At 42.8% G+C, this 22,876-nt stretch overlaps 2 protein-coding genes across 3 annotated transcripts in view; one reads left to right on the top strand and one right to left on the bottom strand.

Annotated features, from left to right (window-relative positions):
• LOC108145104 (zinc finger protein jing) overlaps nt 1-22,876 on the bottom strand; it is a 133,988-nt gene that overhangs the window by 4,627 nt on the left and 106,485 nt on the right. The window contains 2 exon segments of the mRNA XM_041707635.1: nt 154-1,867; nt 2,478-4,180. Coding sequence (XP_041563569.1) covers nt 154-1,867; nt 2,478-4,180 — 3,417 coding nt within the window.
• Nucleotides 13,232-19,524, top strand: LOC108145130. 2 transcript variants are annotated; one of them, XM_017270346.2, is made up of 4 exons: nt 13,232-13,487; nt 18,471-18,988; nt 19,043-19,231; nt 19,291-19,524. In XM_017270346.2, exons 2-4 carry the CDS (start codon nt 18,937-18,939, stop codon nt 19,509-19,511), a joined length of 462 nt encoding a protein of 153 aa, XP_017125835.1. In that variant the 5' UTR covers nt 13,232-13,487; nt 18,471-18,936; the 3' UTR covers nt 19,512-19,524. The 2 variants fall into 2 exon arrangements, with proteins under 2 accessions (XP_017125835.1, XP_017125836.1); XM_017270347.2 differs by lacking the exon at nt 13,232-13,487 and having other exon boundaries at nt 17,731-18,988.

Below are 22,876 nucleotides of genomic sequence, written 5' to 3'. Positions count from 1 at the left end.
TGCCAATTAATTAGTTATTAAACAAAAATAAAGCATTCTTGAGTTGTTTTTTAGTTATCTTTTAAAGACAAAAAGGTTCCAATGTAAACGATATGTTTTAATTTACAATTTTGGCAGCCATACTGAAACCTTACACTTCTAAACTCTACTCACATCGCATCCACAATTGAGTTGCTGCTCTCACTGTTGCTCAGGCTTCCACCGATGCCGGATTCCGGCGTGGGTAGGTCCCTTAGCCGCTTGTGCGTCTGATGGGTCTCCAGCGAGGCCACCGACTTGTCGTCCTCCTCATCGTAGTTGCTACTCCCGCTGCTGCTCACGCCGCTGGCGGTGGGCGTGGGAGGAGTGTTGGTGTCATCGCCCTTGCCCAGCTGCAGGGGAAGTGTCTGCGGCGGAGGTGAGTCCGTGGCCTGCGAACAGTCATCGCCACCGCTGGAGATGCACGACGAGGTGACCATCTCGCTGAGCATGTCCGTCTGGCTGGCCGCTCGCCGGCTGCTGCCGCTCATGTTGCTGGCGGCCGGCGAGGGTGATCCCAGGCCGGAGGGCGTGGCTGATGGCGCGGGAGACGGGGCGGGCGTAGAGGCCTCTAGCGAGAGATCCGCTGCCGAGCTGACCGAGTGAGAGTAGTTGCTGCTGCTGCTGCTGCTGCTGCTGCACGAATTGGAGTTCGAATTGCTGTTGGTGCAGTCGGGCAGCAGGTCGTGCTTCAGCGTCTCCACCACCGATTCCGGATCGCGATCCCGATCCCTCTTGGGCAGCTGGCCGGCAAAGCTCTGGGGCTTGGGCGATACCGATGGCATTGAGAGCGAGGCCAGGGAGCCGGTCTGCGAGGCCAGCTCCGTGGTCTCCGCCTTGATCTTGCTAAAGGCCGACAGGGTGCAAGAGTTCGAGCTGGACAGTGCTGGCGAGGATCGCAGGCAGTGGCTGCCATTGCTGCCGTTGCTGCTGCTGCTGCTGCTCGGCGAGCTAAAGGGCAGCGGCGTAAGCGGTTGCGACGCCTTGGCCACCACTTTGGAGTTCTTGACCAGGTCGAAGAGATCGGGCGCACTGTTGGCCAGCTTCATGGCGGCTCCTGCCTTGGCCACACTCAGCGTGGGCGTCAGCTTCGAGGGCGCTATGCTCACCAGCGGTGGCGTCGGTGTGGGCGTCGGTGTGGGTGCGGGCGTGGGCGTGGCTGTTGCGGTACCAGTGGTTGCTGTGCTTTTGCGCAACTGACCCAGCTCCTTGGTGGCCGATGTGGGCACCAGAGGCGGCGGCGTGGTGGGCGTGGCTATGATCGGTGCCGCACCCACTCTGCCCTTGGTGGTCAGTCGCTTCTGGTATGGCTTGGCTGCGGGCAGGGCCCGTTTGGCCGCTGGCGAAGAGGCGGCTGCCGGGGAGCACGAGGGCATCGAGGGCATCGAGGAAATCGTCACCAGCGGCGGCGGTTGCGTGGAACTGTGCATCGGCGGCTTCACAATCGCCCGCTGAGGCTGTATGGCAGTGTTGTTGATGTTGCTTAAATTATTCGAGGCATTGTGGTTGTTGTTGTTGTTGTTGTTGCTGGCAGTCGAGTTGTTGGCAGTGTTCGAATTGCTGTTGTTCGTGGCTGCCAAGGGTGGCGGCTGAGTGGCAGTGTTCGTATTGTTGTTGTTGTTGTTGTTATTGTTGTTGTTCGTGGCCGCCAACGGTGGCGGCTGTGTGGCAGAGATGATTTGCTGTTGCTGATGCTGTTGGTTGTTCAGAGCTATTTGCAAGCTCATTAAGTAACCTAGGTACTCCGCCGAGTTCACTATATATAGTTTGTTATCCTTGAGTCCAACCTGCTGATTGTTGAGTGGATTAACAAAGTTCATGTTGCCGCAAGAATTGGAAGCCATGTTTTCTGTAAAATACAAAGCACAAATTAAATAGTTAGTTATTTGGGCAAGTTTTGGTTCTTTTCTAGTAGTTCTTAAATTATTTTTTGACGTTGTAGGTTTTATCGCTCTCTAGTCCCATTTTTGGGGACACTTGATGAACATTTTTCTTTCGGTGATTGGCACCACCAGTATAACACGGAACCTACTCAAGATAGTCTAACAGTGGTCGGCTTTTATCCGGACTCACAACAAACATTTCTTGGATAGTCTCTTCGCATTATCAGCAACTTCTAGTTTATATGCATTTAAGCCGCGGCGTTATATTGATAACTTAAAGCTATCGTTCTTTCCTATGACAAATTCGATTTAAATCATCGTTCCTGCACATCCAGTCGAGCATTTCTATGAATATTTTAATTCGTAGTTGTTAGTTTTTGAAGTTTTAGCTCTCTTTTATCTACTTAAATCATAATTAAACAAAAAATATATTTATTTTTTAAGAGCAACAATAACGTATGTAAAAATAAAAATTTCCCATGCATTTTCCTGTAGCTTTTGAATGGATTTCTTGCTTTCTTACATAAGTAGAGACTCATTTAAAATAATCGATCTTAAAATGTGTATAATATTCACCGTTTAAACTCATGTTGTTCTGCCGGGCAAGAAGCAGCTGATGATGGAGGTAGCTCCCAGTTCCCGGAATGGCCTCCATGGGAAACTGGCCGCTGGCGTTGGGCAGGCCGAATGGATTGCCCGCCGTGGCCAAATTGAGTAGTCCGAAGGGATTGGCAGCCGATGCGGCCGCCGCCGACGTGGCCGTTGTGGCCGTCGTCGTGGTGGCCGTCGTTACCTGCTGCAGCTTGAAGACCGTGCCGTTGAGGAAATACTGGGCGGCAGCAGCCTGTGCCGCCTGCGCTGCTTGAGCGGCCGCATTGTTGTTGGCCGCCGCGGCCACCGCCGCCTTAGCCACGTTATTCAGTTGCATGATGTTGGCGGCGGCCGCCAGCTGAGGCGGAAGCTGGACTAGATTGGGCAATTGCACGGGCAGCTGGTAGAGCGTGGGATTGGCGGGAGCGGGCGAAGGATTGAGAGCTGGTGCGGGGGCGGGGGCGGGTACGGTGGCCGCCACGGGGGCGGGTGGTGAGATCGGCTTCTGTTTCAGGGTGGGACTGGTTCCCGGCGGTCGGTAGACCATGGCCGCCTTGCCCTGCTGCTGCTGTTGTTTCATCTCCGGCGTCCGGGGAGCAATCGCCACATGCTTCTTGGCCGGGGACTTGCCCGTACTGGAGCCATTTGAGGAGCTACACGAGGACGATGAAGAACTGTTCGAGGATCCACTGCTCGGCGTCTTGCGCAGATTGGGCGCTACCTGTGCAATCTTGGCCGGTTGCTTGGTGCTGCGCTCGATTTTCTTCAGAGCCGGCACCGGCAAACTGGGACTAGGAGTGACAACAGGCGGGGCGGGTGCCGCAGGAGCAGCCGGAGCCACTGCAGCGGGTGTGGGTGATGTCTTGGCCGCCTGCTGCTGCTGCTGCTGTTGTTGTTGTTGTTGTTGTTGTTGTTGTTGTTGCTGCTGCTGCTGCTGCTGGGCCTTCTGCTCCTTGAGCTGCGACAGGATGTTAAAGTACTTGTTCAGCGAGGCGGTGGTGGCGGGCGTGCTCATGGTCAGCGTGTTGGCCGGATTGCTCTGCTGGCCGGGCTGTGGCGACAGCTTTCCGCCGCCGGGCGACGGCTTCATTTGGGACTTGAAGAAGCCGGTAATCTTGGTCTGCGACTCCTCCATGGCGGCCACCTTCAGTCTTTTGCTTGCATCAAAGGAGCTGGGCAATTCGTTACGCGCCTTCTTGGCGGACGCCGCTCCTCCGCCGGCTAGACAGGCGGCGTCTCCGCCGGCGGTGCCCATTCCCATGCCAGATCCCGCCCCGGCCGCGGTTCGTTTGTTCTTGTTGGCCGTGGCGGCGGGCACGGCGGTCGAGGTGCTGCCCAGGCTGGTGTTCCACGGCCACTGGAGCGTGGGCACGAGGCTCGGGTTGTTGTGGCGCTGGGGCGTCGTCGGCTTGGACATGGCGCTGCTGGATACGCCGCCGTGCTGGCTGAGATGACTGTGGTGGATGGCTGGCGATGATGGCACCTGGGGGGCGCTGCCGGAGGGCGGAGAGGCGGCCGCTGTGGAGCTGCTGCCGCTGGCGCTACCGAGGATCTGGGGCGGCATCTTGGTCAGCGGGTCGGGCGGGTCGCTCAGTTGCGAGTGCGCACTGTACGGGGAGCCGGGATCGGACGCATCCTCACTGGAGCCCGTGCTGGAGTCCGCGCAGCTCAGTGAGGTGGCAACGCCGCTGCAAACAGAAGGAGGAGAAGGGGACTTGATAAGTACGGGTGTTATCTTTTGCTGTTGGGTTACTATTGATATTCGGGGAGATTTCACTGGCCCCACTGTGGCTACAGCTGCCCTCGGTTGCAGCCACACCTTTTGGACGCGGGCCAAGGAAAGGGGATTGCATCTCTGATGGGAAACGATCGTCTGCCAATTTTAATTCACCAACTAAACAATTACATTGTTTTGCACCTTTAATTTGTTTGTGTTTATGCTTTAGTCTTTTTTTACACGCTTTTTCTCTCTTTTTTTCTTTGATTGTTTATTTGCTTGGCAGTGTTGGGGAACGACTCATTTATTCTTTGGTTGTTTATTTGCCTGACAGGGTTGGAGAGCGCGCGGAACTATCGGTGTGCACACTGTAAGCGCTAACAGCGCGTCTAACAGCTGATATTATTTCCCAAAACAATCATAGCAGGCAGATACGAAACTAGAATTTAAGTGCAAGGCGCAAAGTACAACAAAATAAAGTAATTTTGTATTCATTTTTCGCACAAGAATTTACTTGTCCATCCCGACTTAACTAATAAAAATGTGTATGAAAACAAAAGAAGGGTCAGTTATTCAATGCGAGAAATCAGAAAATTATGTTGCGCGAGAACTAATGAGAGAGGAAAACAGAGAAAGAGAGCGCACTCCGCATATGTAGCACACTCACACAAAACGGGTCGATAAACGAAAGCATAAAGTAAACAAAAAAAGCACGAGAATACAACAGGCAAGAAAGAGCCAACAAAAGAGCTAGCCCGAAAAGGAAGAAAATAAAGGCAAACTCCCTCTCCTCTTTCATTCCACATTCCTTCTTTCCTCCCTCTCTCTCTATCTTTCCTTACGATTGTCTGTCCGCGTGCAACATAACAGCAGCAGCAACAACAACAACAACGGTGGGAATAAGAGGAATGGAAGGCAAGGGCCGCAATCTAATGCGGGAAAATTTCAGTTTCAGGTAGCCCAAGTCGCGTGTGTGTTTGTGCGGTTTTGTATACCCACACGTACATAACACAGGGAGAAAGGGAGAGGGAGCGAAACGGGATGAACGGACTGCACGTATACAAAAATATCCTATGGTTACAGAAAAAGGGTATTTTGGAATTCGAGTTGGAGAGTTTTTACAATGAATAAAAAATTGATCATGATAAAATGTACGTTTGCACCCATATTGGTAATTAATATACGTTTATTCTTCTTCGAAATACAACATCAAATTTACATATGTTTTAAAACACTCTTGTTGGATACAAATCCCATTTTTTAAATAAAAAAAATAATTGTTAAGCGGTGGGATTTAAACCAGGGTTTTTAAATAGGGTATGCCCATATCCTAATAATAATCTTAATCTTAATATCTTAAGTGACCAGGCATAGAGTAAAACTCAATTTTATACAATTTTCTTATCCATATTTAAAAAAAAAATGTAAATGCACGTTATATCAACCTGATTTATCCATTAATGTTAATTTGAAAAAAAGTATAAAACGTCTCTCATGTTGACGTTTTTTTTTAATGGAGAGGGAAATGTGATTGCTTAGAATTTGTAAAATATTTTATGATCATTTTGGAGGAAAACATGGGAGTGGGAGTTGTTTTCCACCTGCCCTCGCTTGTTAAACGAATCCATAAATTCGGAGTTAATGTTTCAAGCTTGGGTTCCAGACCAAAAATCGTTCTTGGGTTTTCTCGGTCAGAAGTTTAATATTCTCCGACGGCTTGCTTAAGTTTTCTGACCCTTCGTAATCAGCAGCGGCTTTCTACCTATCAGTACCTACTGAATTTTCAGGCCTTCAACACATGAATTCTGAATATAAAAGAGAATAAAACACATAAAATGGAAACACTTTATATTTTATGTTTGTCTACCCCCGGAGATCCCACAGATTACGACGACCACGCTGCTGCTTTTGTGATAAGCCTATTCCGGCGGATTGATGTTAACTGCGCCCTTATTTTTTCTGCATTTTTGTTGTTTTTGAAATGAGGTAAACGAACCTAGGACTTTTTTATTTAAAATTCTACGCTTCTATATTATTAAAAGAAAATTCTAAATTTATACTGGGCTATTAGAAAAATTTACTAATAGGATTTTCGGGGTAAAGAAAATATGAAAGTTGTTTGTTTTGGTGCTAGTAAAGGTTTTTAAATAATATTGTGTTTTATTTATATTCGTCGCTAAACGCTGTTAAAAATCTTATCGAGTTAAATTAAAGAAAGTTAGATTTATGCCCGTTATAATATTGAAAATTATAATCAGTTGTAATGTATAGTTTTTTTGTATACAAGTTTTACGCATGTAACAGAGCTCGACTATCAATGAGAGAAGTCCCAATCACTGTATCACAATCTATAAACAATATTAGATTTCGTAAAAATCGTAATTATAACATTCCAACGGGTCTTACAATTTCCAATGACAAATAGACTAGCTAAAAAAGAGAGTAAATATTCGAAGTAAAATTAAAATTGTTTTTAAACTGTAAATTAAACAAAAAGTCCAATAAACTATGGTTGTATTTATGATTGTATAACTGTGTTGTGTTCTTAATTAAGATTTGATTTTGTTCATTTATGTTTTCTTTTCTAATACTACACTTGTGCATTCTTCGTTTTAAAATAAGTTAGACCTTTAATTTTTTAAAATACCACATTTATTCGCATATTTTAAAAGTAGAGTTGGTTATAATTGGTTTTACTTTAGGATGAAACAATCTAAGATGATTTATACTATTTAAATTGCCTGTTTTTCAGTTTGTTCTTTCCGAAAAGCGTTCCAATTAAGGGCTTTTAAAAATATTTATAGACTGTTTTGCTGTGATAACTTTTAACTTTCGGGATCATTTTTGCTAAATCTCACTTTGCTTTCAGACTGTTAATTCAATTTGATTTCTACTTGACATATTTTAACAAAAACTTTTTGTTTGCCGACGGCCCTTGCGCTTTACGTCTGCAGGATAGAAATTGTTTCCCTTTGCCCGTTTGAAGTTCATTCTGCTATGCCACTGAGCCTGGGGTGAAAGTTATCCGATATTTATGCACTAGTCCTTTGGTAGATGGCGCCTTTCAATTGCAGCAGTTTATTATGCATTCAACGCAAAGTTGATGCTTAAATTATGCACTCTATTTAATTTTCCAGCCATAAGTAAAGCTTTATGGCCCCTATTCACACACACACTGGGGTCATATTAAATTCATAGAACGCCGCACGGCAAAAGCGGCAACAATTTAAATTTTATTAGAAAATCCCATTAGATACACACGCACACACCGAAAGCAACTTCCACTTCCGCCAGAAGTTGGCTTTGTCGTGTGTGTGTATGTGTGTTTGTGTGTTGGGGGTGTGGGTGTGTGTATCCAACGCCACCCGCACTCACACAAGGCATGAATGAAGAAGGCCATGGGTAGAGGAGGGTCGCAAAAATCATTGCATATTTGCTTGGGCAAACAACAACAAATGCCCACAATTACACACACACAAAGTCGCGAACAGTGACAGCCAGCAGTTATTTAACACGTGATGTAAACGGAATGTAAAGCATGCTGTAATAGTCGAGCGAAACTAAAAATGCAGGCAGAGAAACATGCGCAGCACCAGAGAGGGAGCAATGCACGATTTCTTTTATTTTGCTGGCATATTCGTATTCTTTGGCTTAACGACTCCAGCCTTTCGTCGGTATACTAACGTTGAACGCTAACGCTATCGCTATCCGTGTTCCCAGGCAGGCGATCCGTTTTCCTGTCCGCTTTTCCGCATACAAACACCGACCGACCTTCAACTTTAATCTCGGTCTTAAAGCATTTCGTATTCGTATCCGACTCGACGTTGTTGCTTTAATTATCCACACAAACACACGCGTAGACACACACACACACACGCTGGCGTTTACGGGCGGGCACGCGAAGCATAAATATCCATATATCCAAAAAAGAGGCGGCCGCAGAAGAAATTCCCACCAACACACCGAAGCCGAACCGTATCTGTATCTTTGATTCGATTCTGCAGTCCGCTATCTGCAGGCGCGTCCGTCGCGGTCGAAAGTTGGAGAGAAAATGGCCTAAAAACCTGGCTTCTTCGTAAGGAACAACGGGAAAACCAGCCGAGAATTTTCAAGAGAGAGCGCTCTCCCTGCGAGATGTTCCCCGTATATTATACATATGAATACGAAAAGGGAATTTTTCGAGAGAGAGAGAGAGAGAGAAAGAAAGAGAAAAAACAGAAGAGCGCCCTTCTTTCTCACAGCGTTCCCTACGTTCCTGCCCATTATTATTATTTTTATTTATATTTCACTTTTGTTGTTGGCACGTTAAATATTTCCTGTTTGTCGTCGTCTCTCCGCTTTGAGCCCGCAAAACGAGAGCGAGGGCTGTGGGATGTGGGATGAGGGCAGTGGGCGGGGCAGAGGTCGGTGGCAGCAGTTCATGTTATGGTCACGTACTCCTCCCCCCAAAACATCCTTCTCTCACACCATAATGTGTCTCCGTCCGTCTCCTTGTCACTTCGCCTCGTTTTACTTTCTTTTCCTTTTCGCTGGCTGCCTCGTCGAGCTTAAATGTTTATCTAATTATTTAGACATCTTCCCGCCAACCCCACAACTGGCCTGGTGAGAAAAAATATTTAATTTGCCGCATAAATCCCTGGAAAATGTGTCTTCTAAATTTGTCACCGACCTGTACGAACTGCTCGCCAAGCTTGCGGCTATTTAGTCTAGTTTAATAGGCGGCTTGTGAATAAAAAAATTAAGTAAAGGCTTACTACGGTGAAATCTAGCGAAACACAATACATTCATACGTTAAGGGGCTCTAATCCCTACCAGTGTTAACTTCTCATTAGAATGTTTAAAAGTTTGTTGAAAATATTGAGGTATATATTTAGCTATATTTTTTGGTTTTTAATTTACAGAAAATATTGAAAGGTGCCAAAAAAAACTTCCCCAACTGCTGACATGATTCTGGCCAAGCGAGTAGGAAAAAAGTCTTTCTTTCTTATGCAACTACCTACAATCTTTAAAAAACATCGTAAAACTAACAAAATGGCGTTGTTTTAATTTTTGGAATTAAAATGGTACTTTTTAATGCCAAATGACAATATTTTAATCAAAAAGAAATCATTGTCTAGTAAACTCATTCAGCGTTTTTTTTTCATTTGGGCGGTCGATCTTTAGTACGCTATCATTTATTAAACAACTTTTAAAGTAGAAACTAGATAATCAAATAAGTCAATGAAAAAAAAGGTTTTTGAAAGTGTCATACTGGTATAGCCTTAAATAAAGACATATAGTTTGAAATTAAAAAATAATGAAGTATCTACCAGATTTTGTCAAATCATTTTGTGAAAGCATTTTATCAAAGCATTTGTTGGTGCATCCAAGTATCATCCAAATAAATCTGATAAATTCATTTGATAACCGGCGGACATTATTCGTGGTTATTTAATTCATAATTTTAAATTGTTAAATATTACATAACATTACAATATTAATTATATAAATATAATAATTGCAAGCTTGAGCAAAAAATTTTAATTGTTTTTTGTTTGTCAACAAGTCTGGCTGATTGACAGTAAGACCGAATTCCACGAATCCGGTGAACTCTGAAACTTCGGTTATGAAGGTTTTCCGCTGGCGGAACTGCACGTCGATCTGAGTACTAGGCTTTGGGTCGTTAATTTATTGAGTAACATCTGTGTCGGCGAACCAAATCAGGATTAAGAATGTCCGTTGCGGAAATGCGCATAGAGTGATCACAGAAAGTTATTTTGAACAAGCGATGACGACGAGTTCGGGACGAACATTCAATTTTGGTTTTCTTTTAGTCCTCTCAGACAGGTCGTAAAATATAATAATATATCATGATTATACTTATTTAATATCAGGAACAGGAAAATCATTTCTTCCATGTTGTCGAATGTATCTCATCAGTTTTTGCCCTACCAATTTACATTTTAAGCAGTTTCCGAGATCTCGACTTTCATACGTACAAAATGTCCTTGTTTTATAAGTTAATAACAATAATTAAATATATTGTTTTTGGCCTCTGTTAAATTTGCTAAAGGATTCAAAAACATGCTGATATCAGTTCTAAAATACTTAAGTAAATTGCCTTGACTTTAGTCAGACCGCGCAAGTCAGTCTCAAATAATAGGCCCAATCCTTCGTCGCTGGCAGAATGTTTTTATTTTTGTAATCTCCTTCCACTAAAGAACAACGCCTTCGTTTTTAACTCTAGCTTCCATTTTGGCATCGGTTCCAGCAATTTTGGTAATCTGCATAAATTTTACACATTTTTAGCAAGGCAATATGCTAGAAATAAGATCCGAAGAAGGGGAGCTCGTAGTTCCGCCCATGCCCCACATGTCACCATATTTGTTTACGCGTCAATTTTGATTTATGTGTGGCATAATTCCAGGCGTTATAAACTGTTTTTGACAGCCGAGATGGGTTTGCAACAGAAAGTTTGGGGCCAGGGGAAGTGGTTGAATGTGGGGCGTGTGTGTGGCATGTGTATGAGTTATGGCTAGTACCTGTGTCTATTACTTTACATTTGAGATGGGTTCGCTTGTTGTATGCTAATTTGGTCCTTCTGCCTAAACTATTTTGCAAGCAGCAGCCTTAATTCATTAGTCCTGATAACTGAAATTACATATTATTTAATTAGCACACAGGGTGTCATTCCCAAAGTCGAACGAAGATAACAAGTCGGACAATCTGTCGTATTGAACATACCCTTATCAATCTGTATTGACGTTCAAAGTGACAAACAAGCAGAGAATCGTTTAAGAATTATATGGATGTTGGTTTGCTAAGTGCATTTGTTAGAGTGCAAAACGTTGAAAAAAACTGAAATTCATGAAAAGCGCATTGATATTAAAATTTAACGACGAAATGAATTTGAATTGTTTCAATAACTTCATCATTACATTTAATCAATTGAATTGGGGTAAATGGATTTTGACGACTTAATTGCCTTGAACAAAAGCCTTGAACATTTTACAATTAGTTTTTTGTTGTTGAACTTTTTTATTATTATAAAAGCTAAAGCAAAATAAACAATTTGGAAAGTACAATTATTTGTAAATCTGCTAAAAAACTCGCTTGTTATTTATAGTTTTTTAAAGACTATTATGAGGAAACGACTAACTTGACGCTTTGTTTATGCCACTCAGCAACACAACCTCTTAGCCGTGTATGACTACACTGCACTGGGTAGAGCTGAGTAAACAGAATATAGGTCTTCCGGGAGAGTGCATGCACTGTAGACATATGTAGTTGTATGTATGCATGTACCTTCACACATATACGAGCATTAGAATATCCTGCCTGACTGGACCCCCCTCAAGGCACCCCAATTATAACGCGCTAAACAATAAAGAAAATAATAATAAAACGCCAGTGCACACACATGTGTTTGTCGTACATACTAGACTGTGTGCATGTGTTTGTCCTGAGCAACCCTCGCTAATGAAGCTGCAGCTCAGCTCTGTTTGCACACGCAATTTGGCTTTGCTGCCTCCTTTCCTTTCCTTGCCAAAGACCCGGGCAGCAGGACCTGAGCCTGAGTCTGGGCCCTGAGGTGTGGACGAGATTGAAACGGGGTCCAGGGATTATCACCAGCAGCAATAGACAGCTACAGAACGGAACGGAACGGACCAGAACAAATAAGGCAAAAGGAGCGTAAGAGACGAATAATTGATACCCTGTCGGCTGATTTACCCCGGAGGTGTACTTTCAAAAAGTACCCAAGAACCCTCAACAATACCTAACGAAATATATGACTACTGTGTCCGCTCGTAAATTAACGGTTGTTGGTTCCTAGTCGAATAGGTACAACTCAAACCACCATCTGCCACAATAAAAAATCGGCTGTACAGGATCTGTTGGGGGTTTTAGGGCAACAAAAAAAAAAACAGTATAAATGCGGTGAACATATGTATAATCTGTTTAGTCATTAAAAAGGAACAAGCTTTCAAACGTTATAGGATTGCTGAAACCTTAATTCTATGTTAAAAATATTAGCGTTTTTTATTTGGTATAAAGCTAAGAAAATCAAATCCATTGAAACTTTAAATTTGGACTTCCTTAAAAAACTACTTTTAATTTTAATTAAGTTTAAAAAAATGTCTTCTTATTTTAAACGAGTTAATTGCTGGATCGTTTTTTAGACTCTAAAGCTTGGAATGAATAGTTGATTCCATTACAAATTACCATATGTATTTAAGCTTTATGCAGTCGGAGATTTAATCTTCAGTGCCGAATGATGCTTTTAGCAATTATCTTTAACGCCATTGGCGTAGACAGAGTTTTTGAAGTAAAGGCCCCCACCAATCAATCGGGTAAATACTGAAATGTGGATTAAAAAAAGTGTGCTACAAAATATTTAATTTTAACCCAAACCCTTCGAGTTTTTAGCTATAAGATCGTCGTACATATTTCTCTTTACAATGCATGGAAAATAGAGTTTCCGTTATCTGGAAAATCTTGATAGTGTTCGACACCAGTTCCAGTAACATATGTACATATGTATGTAGGTTCCAAACGAAAGGTCTCCCCACCCTTATTAACCTGCAGGTTATCAATAATCACTGCAATCGCCCGGCGGCATCCGATACAGCAAATGTCGCTTTAGCTGCCCAAACACTTGATAGTTGTTGGATAGTTGATATGTATTTGTTGTTGCCTTTGCATCGGCATTATGTCAATTTGGAATATATTCCATTAAAAACTCGGGAATCCTCCAAAGTACATGGACAGTACGCGATACATATGTATGTATTTATGTATGTATGTATGTATATCTGAATGCCTCTGGCAAACATGTGCGAGAGAGAAAGTGGGATGGCATGGGGAAAGGGATGGAGGGAAAGAGAGGAACAGAGAGAGAGGCCGCTTCGTTTGGCGGGAACAAATAGAAGTGCAACAACACCAAATCACAGCTGCGGGCAGCGCTGCCAACGTCGACTGCAGCGTCAACATAAAAACGCGCCGCCCGTTGGCATCACTCTCCCCTCTTCACTTATCCCTTTCTTCTTGCACACGCTTGCTGCAGCATTTGTTTTGACATTGCTGGCAGTTCTTTGCCATCAGCTGTCTCGCTTGCTCCGTCAATCTGGCAATCAGTTTTTTTTGTGTGTGTGCTCAGTGTTTGCCAGTGCTTGTGTTTGCTATTGCACTCGCTGCGCTTTTTACCACTCTGCATCGAGTGCAAAGTTTTAAATTAGTTTGGAAAAGTGACGAAAATACACTCAGTCAGCGACACTTTTCGCAAATTTTTCGGGTTTGAGGTGACCAAAACAATGGTTTATTGATTTTGTTTGTTCTAAAAGTCAAAAAAAATCGTTGTATGCTAAGTATTGCATTTCATGCCGACATGTTTGTGCATTGACTGTGTCAATTCAATCCAATACACTCATATAACATAATACAAAAAAGAGAAGAAATAAACTAAATAAATAGTAGGTGCAAACTATAAAATTTATAATTTCAAAGTACAATTTTAATTGCATTTTGTAATTTTTTTTCGCAAACATGCTAATAATAATTAGCATAATTTCACTGCAACTTGCACAAAAGTTATTTCCACAGCTTATCCAAGATAAAAGATATTTATTTATACATGTTTCTACAACCATAGCGTATACATAATATTATAATTCATCTACAACTACGTGAAAAACAAATTGATCTCAAAAAAACAAAGGTTTTAAAATATGTGTTATCTGTACCTTTTACCTTACCTAGACACTTGACAAATTGTGTACATTTTACCTTACCTAGGTACCTTTCCCAACACTGGCTATATGATATATAAGTCCGATTCGGCCCGATCTGACTATATACTTCCTGTAATAGTGGTCGGGGCACTCGACTATAGCGTTCCTAAACTAAATAATTGACATAAGAAACTAATTTTCATAAGTTATAATAAAACAATTTTGTATATAAAGTGTCAATAGTGGCAAAAATATAATTATACGGATTGCCGTTTAAAATAAGACGTTTACAAACTTTTAAAAGACTTTGCCAAGACTTTGCAAATATGCGGGTAATGACTAGAGAAGTTCAAGACGTGGCTCAAGTGAAGAAGTAAAATGTTGTTTAAGTACATACTCCATAAAATCCCCAAGTGCGTCCACTATAAGAAATCTCATGAATTGCAAATTTCCTCCCTTGGCAAATCCTGCCTCAATCCTTCTGTTCTCCCGGCCATCAGCCGCAAATCGAATTTTTGGTTGGGTTGGGTTTGCCGCGAGGGCCTTTGAAAGGTGGGTTACGTGTGGCCACCTGTGTCAGAATCGTTTTGCATGGCGACCTACCTTTAATTGTCCTGCTCCTTAGAAATGCGGTCTGGTCCTCCCCTCCCCCACCCCCACTTTCCATCTCAACTTCTGGCTCTTTTGTGTGGATCCGTTTACTTGCGGGCAAGTACGCCTTGGGGCGCAATAAAATGTTTAATAAATTGCAAAAGTGCGCAGAAAGTGGCGGAAAGGAAGCGGATGTCAGTAGGGGAGAAAATTCATGACCAGGAATCGGGGAACACAGATGGCGCTGGTCAGGCGAAACAAGTCAATGACATATCGTAGATACAAACATATTCTAATGAAGCGGAAGAGAGGAAAGCCCAACTGCGGCTCACACACACGTTTTTCGGGCAGAAAGCTAGGGCTGATAGCTGAGGGCGGGACAGGGACGGGGCGGGGCTTGTCACTGGGCGTGGCACTGGCGAGATGTTTGGCTTGCTAGGCACGTAAAATGTATTGAATAATTACATTGGGCCGCCTAACGGCATACGAAATGAGCAGAAATCCGAACTCGAACTCGAATTCAAACTCAAATTCAAACTCAAACTCAAACCGAAGTCAAAGTGGAGTCCGCGACAAGTGGCGGTCCGGACATTGGCCACGCCCCCCCTGTCGAACCGCCCCCCGTCCCACCTGCCTGGTGAACCTATCCTGCCTGTCGAGTAATGAGCGCCACAGGAATTGGGAATTTCGAAACGCAGCAGGAAATAAACTTTTTCGGGTGACTACACCGCTGCGAGGGGAGCAACGATAAAGATTGATGAATCCACAGAAATGCATTTTGCCCGACAATTGTTTTTCGCTGGAACTCCGAAACTCGGAAGGGAGGGAGCAGGCCGATGGCCTTTAAGTAGTGCTAAAGTATCAATCAAAATGCGTGCGCTCGCTCGCAACAATCATGAAATTACATTGAAATTTTAGAATGCCCAGTCAAGGTGAAGAAGCTCCAACGTGAAACCGAATCCCAAGTCTGGCACTGAATGCCTCAAGAGGCATCGGCATCCGTGGAAAGAGCTGAGAAAACGGTTACCAAATCGGACAAAACAAAGCGGGAACACAAAAGATGATTTATCATTACAGGGGGAGGCAGAACGGACGAACTGCTGGACGACTTACAAATTGGATTTCCAGAGGGGATCGGAAAAATTAGCTACGCGAGCACAGGCAAGAAAAGCATGTAGGAATGCTGTAACCGGGTATTTGGATTTATTTATTAGGCATAAGAATACAATAACATCTCAAGTATTAGTCTCACTTAAAAGGTCATAATCGTTGTGTTTTTATTTGTTAAAAGACATTTAAATTGTATATGTTTGGGGTAAAATAAATGGTTTATTAATCACATAGTTGACATTTCTTCGACATTTAATGAAAATTATACAGAGAGATTAGCACAGTTGAAACCCACAACAATTTGGGAGTAAATGTGGATAGCTCAAGTTACCCTACATAATAAACCACTTTGATAAACAAAAAGCTAATATATTTATCTTTGCTTTACCTGAAGCCCCTTGAATATGAAACGCCAGCGAAATTCCTGACAGAAGTTGCACTTCAGTTGGGCACAATGTCAATGTTTAAGTTTTAATTTATTTAAAATCAATTTACGCAAAATCTTGGCCAAATTCTTTTACAGACGAATTCACAAAAAGGTGGCGCAGTTTGAGTAATGTTTTCCGGACGGAATAAATGAGCTTGCGAGGCACTGAAAATCTTGCATAATTAAATTGTCCTGTTGCTGGTTTTAGTCAGTCTGTTCTGTCTTTATCTCTGCCAAAAACTTCAAATCTCCCATTCTGTCTGTCTTAACTTCTCTCAGTTTACCTGCTTTTATTTGCTGCCTTATTGCTTGTGGAAATATTTGTCTAGAGCTCTTTGGCACTAAGAAAAATGATGAAAACTGCTTAATTGGTAAATACACCCAAAATTTTCGACTTATGTTTTCCTTGATTTACCTCTTATGGTAGGACGTATCAAAAAAGGGCCTAGAGAGAAAACTTTCCAAATCATTTTCATTAACTTAAGTATATTAATTATAAAATATATTCTAGTTGTATGTAAATCCGGAGATTACAACATATAGTGTGTCAATTTTTCTGACTGTAACTGCGCATTCTGCTTGTTCACTATGTTCTTGGCAACATGCAACGTGCAACATGCCACACACTGTCAGTGTCTTTAATCCTGATGCAAGTGAAACTAAATGTAGGCCCAGAAGGCAGTCGACAGGTGCTCTGGATCGAGTCTGAGCCCGGTTTTCGGGTCTTGCGGTTCAGGGCCATATCCACACACAACTACTGTGTTTACTTCTAGTTTTATTGTCCCAGCACCCGCTTCTCTTGGGTTAATTAAAGCTGGCCGGGAAGTGGAGAATCTTTGGGTTTCGAAGGGAGGGCGTGTGCCACTCCAGTTTGGGATTAGTCAGTAGGGCAGAAAATCCAAAGCAATTTGATTGGGGTTTTATGCGCATTCCGCACTTTATTCGAGTGGTGACCCCGACATGCTGCGTTCGCAGACAATTCCATTAACATTAAATGTTAATTGACGGCAGAGAGGTCCAAAGATTCCTCGATCTCCAACCGTCGTTCTTCGAATTGGGAAATGGAACCAGTCGAAGACCAGAGCTGGCGATGGGGACCAGCTGATAAATTCATTAAATGTTTCGGGAACAAGAGCCCAGAAAAAACTAAGACGGCCTGAGGACCAGTGTGGGGTAGGCAATGGCAACTGAAATTCAATACCGTTTTTTGGGGGATGACGATGGCGATGGCGATGTGTGCCCGATTGTGATAGTTATTGCTGTTGGTGTTCCCATTATTGATGTTGCCTGGTGTCATTGTTGCTGTTGCCGCTTTGTTACTGCTGCTGGCATGCGGGGTTTCCCCTCGGGCCATCGCAGACTTACAAATGATTTTGATTTCAATTTTTTCCCCTTTTGTTTGCCACCAACTATAACAACGCACCCCTCCACGCGGGAGATACAATCGAGAAGTATTTGACGAGAGAGAGAGGGAAAACTTTTGTGTTACAATTTTCCATTAATGCCACAGAATAGAGGCGGAGTAGTGGGCAGACTTGACTGCGAAGGGAGGAGCTGATGGCCTCCCACTGGGCTGCTCTCAACGAAAGTTAATAAATTCAAAACACTTGCAACTCATTTTTCTGTATTTTGAGTACAAGAGAGCACAGGACGATGAAGGAGTAGAAAAGGAGTAGAAAAAGCCATGCCAAAACCGGTCACCCAGGCACTCCACTTTCCGACTAAACTGGAGAAGTCACAGGAATTTACATATGAATGCCTGGCAAGGAACCGAAGTGAACTGGGGGATCGGATATACCTCCGAGGAGCACTCACACATGATGTGTGGCCATAGACACCACTCACCCACGGATGACTCACATGCACTCCAGCATTTGTCGTCATCGTCGTCGGGCACTTTCAATTGCTAGTGAAGTATTAATGGCAGCATTTGAATAACAATGCAGATGCCAAGTCAGGCTGGCAGATTCTGCAATTCAAATTCAAACGACTGCTATATCTCCAGAGACCCATACCTTCTAGAACAAGTGCCGCAATTAGATCAAATGTGGGGGCTAATTTGAGCTGCGTACGCAGACTGACATCTCAATTGTCCCCGTTGAGATAGGATACTCGATAATCTAATAAACTGAACCAAGCAACATATTTTTCTCAAAAACAAGTTTCACAAATGCAACAATTAAAATACAAACCATTGGAAATTTAAACATAACTTCTCTTTTTCAATAACATCTTCATTTCGCGAAATTAAATTCTCATAGGCAAAAAACCGGAAAAGTAAAGAATTTCCTCTTTTCTATTTCCTATTGGTAATCAAAAAGTGGGTTTTAAACATTTGGGAAAATGCTTTTTAAAACCACCTTTTAGCTTACCTAAAGGACGAAAAAATATCCGACACTGGCTAATTTATTTTTTGAATTCCCCAGATCTGCCCAAGTAATACAAGAAGTACGACTGGAAAATCCCATAGAATATGAGTGCTACGAGCATATTGTAAATGCATTTTCGGTGTCAATGGCGTCACAAGCAAATTGTGAATCGTTAATAATGTCGGCCCTTCGCTTCCTCTGCATTCTGAATAACGCTCTTCAGATGCGGTTTCCAGGAACCTTCGACCGATGCCAGCCCACGTAGCATAATGAGCACAGATTTCAGGGGAATTTCGCCAGCTGAGGAAGAATTCACTAAAGATCAGCTGAATCAGTTTGTGGCTGCCTTTGAAATATGCAAACGTCATTCGGATGCTGTTAATTATGGACTTAACTTATGGAATCTTAGCTGGGAATGTTCCGTTCGTCTAGGACACTGGGTTTTATTGATTAATTTTTCAAAAAATCTATTCGTGTTTGACACTTACACAAAAAAAAGAAAATCAAAATCTTTGTTAATGATATGTCATCTGGCGCAATAAATATCATAGCAATTGTCCTGCTTTTGATTCCAGGTAAGTGATCCCTCATTTGATTTCCTATTCCTTTCGATTGTGATAATCCCGCAGGCATTCTTGGCCAGTGCATCGATTGTAACGCTCACTGGAAGTTCCATTGCAGGACCAACTATACGGGCTACTACTGTGCTCCTGGTGCCCAAATACACCAAAAAGTGACTTCAAATTATACATACCTAAGGACCACAAGCAGCAATGATACCCCTTACGACCGGTGTACGCCCTATCCCTTTCAAATACGTTCGTTACTCAGTCCCTTATTCGGAGCCTAAAGTCCTCTTAACCCGTCTCTTTCGCAGCTTACATAGAGACGTTCTGCTGTCTATATTCACCCAAGGTTGGCTGCCAGTTGGCCCTCAACCCACGTATCTTCCATTACGAGAAGCTACCTGTCAGTAGATGCGGTGACTGCATGGAACACTGTCAATGCTCGAACAAGGGCGCTCCTCCTGTCCAGTCCTGGACGATGGTCCCTCATCTGGGGATCTGCGTCATGCTGATCCAGTGGATGTTCCTCTGAACTCGATTTAAGAAGTTCGGGCTAGAGGTGGTGCGAAACTTATTGGAGCATTGACAGTTGTTTCATGTGGCTGACAAAATATTTCGGAGGTATAAATTGAATACAGGAGGATCGTCTTCTGACGTTCAAATCCCCCAGGTGCCCCAGGCTCGAAACAAGTTTGTCTGAGACGGAAGTACAACCCTCTTATTTGTTTAGATTTAAGTAAATAATGTGAGATGGCTAATAAAAACTACAAATGTCTAAAAAGTAATTGGAGTATTGCAAACTTGATGTCGGCTGTGTGTCCTTTGGTCAATACACTTCAGTGATTGAAGCATTTGACCGACCAGTGCCATATCTGAGGTCCGTTAAATGCCTAGAGTACAGAGACGCGAAGGTACGTGACTGGGACCATTATTGTTTGCTTATCTACACCTAATTGCTTCTGGCTACACTTAATAATATGGCACAGGCATAGCCACAACGTCATCGTCGTCGTCGTCGTCGTCGTCATGGCAAAGTCATCTCCACCCCCATTCAGAGAAGAAGGTGGAGGTCTTGCTTGTTTGTTCGGTTTCCCACTTTGCGTTGGTCTACTCGCCGTCGCTTTTTTTCATTCAGCCCGAGATTTGTTGCACCATAAAAAGGGCTTCTCGAGATTCTTTCCCCGCCTCCCCGCCGCCGTACTACTCCCCAGGTTATTGTGTTCCATCAGAGGCAGTGAGATTCGGAGCCGGGTCCGTGGCTATTTGTTTGCCCGTCGTCCGTTGTGCTGTCTTTCGTGTTGTTTCTTGCCTGCCCTTCTCGTTCCTCTCGTTCTTTTCGCTTTTTCAATTTGGTGGGATGAAAAATTTCATTGGAATTGGTTTTTATTGTGGAGCCCCTTCTGATGGATTTCTTTTTTCGGTAGGTACAAATTGTGTGACGCTAATGGAGCATGCGGGCGGGCGAGGGTCTTCGATTTTCGAGCGAAAGATGTTGGACATCAGACCTGCGACATGGCTCATTAGCTAAGAGATTAAAGTTGCTTTGATAGCATTAAACTATTGAAATACTATCAATTGGATAACAAACTTATTGTTTTGTTTTTAAGGACAATTTAGAAACGATTGGTTCGGAGAACAAAGTCATATAATTTTTCCTATTTTCATTCCATTTCTGGCAGTTTCAAGCACATCTATGTATCTTGAGTGCTAATTGTTACGATTTACAACCCCCTCAATGAAGAGAGGGATGTGGGAAAAGGGGGTACTTTCAATGGCTATCCACAGTTTGTCCAAGTCAAGAGGAGCAGCTGGGGATGCTGGGATGAGCAGTGGAAAATTATTTGTTCTCCTCCACCCCCTCCCCTTTCCCCCTCTTCGGTGTGTCAATGCATTCGTCGCAATGTGACAATTGCTAATTTAGCTGTGGTACCCGCCCTGCCGCCAACTGCATTTGGAGGCGTGGTCCAGGAAGTGCGTGACTCGACTGACTTGCAGTCTATGGGCACATCAATTGAACAGGGGGCGGGAAGGATGGAAGGGGGGGGACTGGGAGATGGGCGGCTGGTCTATGAACAATAATCAGGCTAATAAACATTTCATTCACAGGCCTCATTGAGCAGGGCCAATAATAACAACAACATGATGGCTGTCTGCTTATGCCAAATACTGAATAGGAGCCATGAAAACAAAGGCCCCTTTTGCCTCCGCCCCTGCGGCAAAAACATATGGGGGCTGCCAAGACGATTGCTTTCGCTTTCATCGTTTGGCTGTCATAATACGAGGGCTCCAGACATAAACCGGAAATTATTGTTTTTCCTTTCTTCTCTCGGCCACAAAACTTTTGCTTCGATTTCGATAAGAACTCTGGGGGTGTTTATCCTAATCGTAAGGGGAAAATATGGTTGAAACTTATACTTATCAAGTTGGCAGCCCAGATTATCAGCCCATTTACAAGTGACGACTTCACCTACCTGCAAAAGAAAAGAAAATATGAAGATTAGTTGATTTCTGAAACTTGTGATTCAATAATTATTTGTATTACAAGGCTAACGTAGGGAGGGTTCCCAACTGATGGAAAGCACTCCCTTAAATTAACTTTTCCGTAAACAGACCAGACATCTGCACGTTGCAATCAAAACAAGAACAATAGAACAACCTACAGCCAGTCTCCAAACCATTCAGCTCGATTCCCACCCGCCTTCAATCCCAGAAACTGGTTAATCCCACGCAAGCCCTAACGATTAACCAAGCCGAACCGAACCCAAACCCAAACCCAAATACAAACCCAATTTCAAATCCAGCCAAGCCGAACCGCAATGAAAGTTGCAGCCCAAAAGGAGTCCAGATAAGAACTGCAGATATCAACGTGGCAGGAGCCGCATATATAGCCGCCATAAACGCTGCCAGTTACAGTAAAATCCAGAGAAACGGGAACGGTAACAAAAGGCACGACTAAATGTGGGTACCAAAGGGAAGCAAAAGATCTTTAATTGTAGCAAAAGGATTTCCGATTTGGTTTTCACTTTCATAAAAAATTATACCCCTCAGTTTGCCGTCCCAGGAGAATGGAGATAAAACTAAATAATAAACCTAAGATAAAAAACAGTTCACTGACATTACAATTAGGATGTTAAATGATTTGGTCCTGTATTCTATGCTTTAAATGATTTAATTATATTTAAATTTTCTGAGCAAAGTGGACTTTTTTCTCAAAGGTTTATTTTAACTTGTAGAACAGGCATAATTTAAAACTATTTTAAGCTAAAATTGTCAGTTTTTATTATATACAAAACATTTTTGGAATCAAATTGTAAAACTCTTTTCATTTCGTAGCTTTCTTTTTAAATAATATATGGATGATTAATATTTGTTAGATTGAGAAACATATTGTTTGCCTTTAATGAAAAGTTAATTTCACAGCGCAAAAGGAATTGAACTCATTAACCATGGACACAAAAAAAGGGCAATGGGCAGCAGGAAGTTTAAAGGGTTAGAGGCCAGTCAGAAAGTCATCTCGAGGGTACGCTATTCGATGGGAAATCCAAAAGCGGACAGCCAAATCAAATAAGCATATAGATGGGATTAAAGTGTACAATACCGACACACAACAGCCGAGGCGTATTAAATAAAGTTAAAACGAAAAAGCAAGGGCAACGTTTTTAATACCCTTCGACAGGTCTGAGGATTTTATTTATAGAAGCAACTGGAATTAAAACGTCTATCATTTAACAAAATGTGTTAATTTAATTTATTTAATTAATTTAATGTGAAAGAGTGCTGAAAAAACTATGTTCTTAAATATTTATATGTTTCAAAGTTGGTAGTTTAAAAAGTTAAAAGTACCCTTCGAGGAAGGGCAACCAAACTTGCATATCCAATGAGCGGAAGGGCGGAAGT

This window comes from Drosophila elegans, unplaced genomic scaffold, assembly GCF_018152505.1.
Source record: "Drosophila elegans isolate 14027-0461.03 unplaced genomic scaffold, ASM1815250v1 contig_133, whole genome shotgun sequence".
Classification (NCBI taxonomy): Eukaryota; Metazoa; Arthropoda; class Insecta; order Diptera; family Drosophilidae; genus Drosophila; species Drosophila elegans.
The sequence above is the reverse complement of the archived record's forward strand: the minus strand, read 5'-3'. Positions and strand labels throughout refer to the sequence as shown.